The 3951-nt window shown below is 47.3% G+C and overlaps 1 protein-coding gene across 1 annotated transcript; it reads right to left on the bottom strand.

The window, feature by feature from the left end:
- Positions 1–1668: 1668 nt before the first annotated feature.
- Positions 1669–3572, bottom strand: LOC107045627. Its single transcript, XM_015267949.1, has 3 exons — positions 3233–3572; positions 2786–3157; positions 1669–2744 (listed from the first exon to the last, which is right to left on the bottom strand). Exons 1-3 carry the CDS (start codon positions 3570–3572, stop codon positions 1669–1671), a joined length of 1788 nt encoding a protein of 595 aa, XP_015123435.1.
- Positions 3573–3951: the final 379 nt, after the last annotated feature.

The raw sequence follows: 3951 nt of genomic DNA, 5'->3' as shown, positions 1-3951 counted from the left end.
AAACTTCAGTTTAACCCAAGTTGTATTGCTGTTTCCGGGGCTTCTTCCCTTCCTGTAGCAACTCTTCAGATGCCTCTCGAAATTAGATAGGACCCAACGACTTCCATGTTTTTGAGTAGCTGACACTTTGGACAGTTCTGTCAGAGAATTGCAGAAAATGCACTTGATCTTAGCTCCATACGAGGGTGATTTAGGTAGATCATCGCCAGCATAACATTCGACAACAGAAACTTGAACAGACACATCGTTGACCGAAATTTTTCGTACACTGCCGCCTTCATATATATTTTCCTTCTCAAAAAAAGTATTCACCACACTCTTTATTTTTCTTCCAAGTAACTGACGCTCAGACTCGACATTTTCATCACTGGATGTTATCAACTTCTTTTGGGTGCTCTGTTTCATTTTCTGCGATGCATCTCCAGTGAATTGGATCTCACCTTTGTTTGGTCTCCAAAAATTTTGAGGTTGTGCTGCCACAAACTGAACCACTTTCATCATCTTGGCACGGTCTCCAACATTGAAATGAAATTTCAATGGTTTTCTATGGTAAGGCCCATAGAACTCCTCGAGATTCTTCTGGGGATCCAATATCTCGTAAAGGGCCTCTCTCGTGTGTTTCTCTATATCATCGATCGTGTCTGTCGTTACTTCGCCGAACGCCACTGGATCATCCAGTGAATGAAACGCCAGAATTTTTGTCACGTACACCGGTAAATGAATGCCCGTTTCTCTCCTTAATACTTCCCATAATTGTTCACCTTCAATATACTTCACTTCACACATATTTTTAATCACACCTAGACTCGTAATGCAACGTGCGCTCCGAAACAGTTTTGAAACACTCAGAAACTAACGTGTTCGGGCGTCTTCTGACACTAAACTCCTCGACGGAATGCGGTCCACGGCGAGTTGGGAGATTCTCGAGAAATATCGATCTGTTTTGAGAATCTCCCAATTCGACAGAGTTCTTTTTTTTTATTTTTCAGACCGTCGGGAAGAGAGAACCTCTGTTGATAAATCATATGTGGTAGAACGCGTGTCGAGTGAACAATGAATTTTTCTCCCTTCTCTATAAATTTCAAAATAAAATTTCTCATCTCGTCGAGTTGATGAATGCAAGTGATTTCGAGTGATTTCAACCGATTTCAAGTGATTTCAAATGAAATCGGTGAAATCGCATAATTTCCGTGATTTCATCCGATTTCAACTGATTTCACGTGATTTCATAACTGATTTCAAGTGATTTCAATCACCAGTGACACAGTGATTTCACCCGTGAATAACCCCTCACTACTCTGCCTCGATATTTGGATGAGACAACAGAGTGGCTTCTGCTAGCGCATGCTTGCTGCGCGTGAATGCTTCTTCAAGGGCTGGAGACCAGGCTACTGGTTGCTTTCCCTTGACGTTCGTCCCCTGAGTCGCGGCTTTTAGCGGGGCGAGGATTTCTGCTGCTCCCTTGATGAACTTGCGGTAGAAATTTAGAGTTCCGAGGTATCTGCGTAGCGATTTAATCGTTCTTGGCCTTGTGAACTCCAGGAGCGCGTTGACTCGATCCTTGGGGGGTTTAATTCCTTGAGCGTTGATCACATGTCCGAGGAAAAGTACCTCTGGCTGTCCGAGGACTGATTTGGCGACGTTGATTATCAGCCCGTAGTCCTGGAGTCATTGCAAGAGGATCCTCAGGTGCTCGCGATGTTGCTCCGCGTTTTCCGATGCTACCAAGATGTCGTCTATGTACGGGAACAAAAATGGTAGATCGCGTGTCCCCTCGTCGATCAGACGTTGGAATGTCTGAGCTGCGTTTCTGAGGCCAAATGTTATGTATGGAAATTCGAAGAATCCAAATGGCGTGATTATTGCCATTTTCTGGATGTCTTCGCGTGCCACTGGAATTTGGTTGAAGGCTTTAACCAAATCTATGGTGGAAAAGATTGTTTTACCATGAAGGTTGGCAGTAAAATCTTCTAGATAACGAATAAGATACTTATCTGGTATTGTCCTGTCGTTGAGTGCGCGGTACTCACCGCATGGCCTCCATCCGTTGTTGCCCTTAGGAGCTAGGTGGAGCGCGGATGCCCAGGGACTTTCAGATCTCCTCGCGGTTCCGAGCATCAGCATGCTGGAGAACTCCGCTTGAGCGGTTTTGAGTTTATCCGGCGCTAGGCGGCGAGCTCTGCAGGAGATTGGTGGTCCTGGTGTTGTCCTTATGTGATGAGCGGTGGAGTGCTCCGCTTTTCTGAGCAATCCTCCCGGTTTTGTTATTGCTGGGAACTCTTTGAGGATCGGTGCGTACGGTGAATCCTCGTTGATCTCGAGGAGCTTGACAGACGTCGCGCGGAATCGCGCGGACTGGCCATGGGATTGGAGGCCTGTCGCGCTGTCGATGATTGCTCCGTTTCTCAAGGCCGGTAGCAGACTGAAGTGATGCAGGAAGTCAGCACCGATGATGGGTTTACTGACGTCTGCTTCGATGAATCGCCATGTGAAGTCTCTACTGAGACCGAGATCTGGCGAGATGGACACGTAGCCGTACGTGTCGATGAGGGTGCCATTGGCCGCGAAGAGTTTATAGCCACTGGTCTCCCTTTTGCTTGGTGGCCGCCTGCAAGGCGTGACAGAGACGTCTGAGCCTGTGTCCACTAGGTATTGGGTCCCAGTCGTCCTGTCGGTGATAAATAGGCGGCGGGATTGTAATTGAGAGACGACTTCCGCCATTATTGTCTCTCTCTGGCGTTTCCCTGAAATTTACAACCGGGTAGGCAGTTACGGGCGTTATTACCATGCTTGTAGTGATACCAGCAAGTGTCAAAATTCTTTGATATTTTCCTCGAGCTGGAGCGTCGGCGCAAGTGGCTGCGCTCACTCTGTGAGCCGTCTCGACGTGTTCGTGAACGAGACCGTGGGCCGCGCGTTTGCACGGCGGCAACGGCCGCTGTCAGCTGCTCAATTCGCTTGAAGAGCGCCGTGTTGACTGCGTTGGCTGGCGAGCTGGTGATTGCTGCGACGCTGTTCGGGTTGAATACCTCGTGCACCCTGTCTGCTAGCTTCGCGAGATCATCAATGGAAGCGTTCTCCTGGGTGGCGAGTGTAGCTCGCGTCTGCTCGGGGAGATGAGACAACCAGCGCGTTTTCAGGACCTCGTCGTCAATGCCTGGAACAAGAATTATACATTTTTAGAACTATATTTTTAAATGTCTCAGGTGTTTCGACGGGGTTCGATCCCCACTGCTCTCCCTGTCGAGTAATTGGATGATGTTCGCAGTCCTGGATTTTGTGAAACATCTGATTAGTTCGTTTTTTAATGTTTGGCATGGATTTGTTACAGGTCTGGAGACAATTAAATGTTCGACTTCTGCCGCGTAAGCAGTGTCGATCAGCGGTACCATTTTGTTGTATTTATCTGACTCGGTGACGTATCCCAGGTCAGCGAACTGTGTCTCCAGCTGCGCGAACCATAGCGCGGGTTTGTCGACGTCGAACGGCCTTGCGATGAGCTTGGGCCTCATTGTAGCCGTTACTGTCGTTACGGTGGGAGTTGTTTGGATGTCATCTGCTGTTGTTACCATGTCGATTTTATTTTATTTTATTTCAGAGAGAAATAAAATCGATGAATTTTACTTCACAGCGCGATTAAACTTGAGGAATAAATTTGTGTGAAAAATAAAGGCTGTTGTAGTCTCTATTTGTCATCAACACAACACAACGTCTATGGGGGTTCGGCAATGTGTCGGCGCGAGGTCACAAATATTCACTCGGATATCACTTTTATTCGGTTTGTTTTGGTTCCGCAACAACAATGGGAAACCAAGGTCTTGACGCTCGGACGGTTGGAATGTTTCAGAAATCTCGAGACGCCGTCATTTAAAAACCGAAGCGTGGGTCACACAACGAAATTAATTATTTTCAGAAGCGCGCCACTTAACTAGAATGCACTCGCGGGATTCA

Source organism: Diachasma alloeum, unplaced genomic scaffold (assembly GCF_001412515.2).
Source record: "Diachasma alloeum isolate Michigan unplaced genomic scaffold, Dall2.0 Dall_scaffold_01031, whole genome shotgun sequence".
NCBI lineage: Eukaryota > Metazoa > Arthropoda > Insecta > Hymenoptera > Braconidae > Diachasma > Diachasma alloeum.
Note: the sequence above shows the minus strand (reverse complement) of the source record. Positions and strands in the feature narration are given on the sequence as shown.

Bases quoted from the DNA above. Each gene is read 5' to 3' on its own strand.
- LOC107045627 (XM_015267949.1), bottom strand. From the start codon at position 3,572: ATGGTAACAACAGCAGATGACATCCAAACAACTCCCACCGTAACGACA. The intron at 3,158-3,232 runs GTGGGGATCGAA...TTCTTGTTCCAG, and splicing joins ATTACTCGACAGGGAGAGCA to GCATTGACGACGAGGTCCTG. The intron at 2,745-2,785 runs GTAATAACGCCC...TGTAAATTTCAG, and splicing joins CTGGTATCACTACAAGCATG to GGAAACGCCAGAGAGAGACA.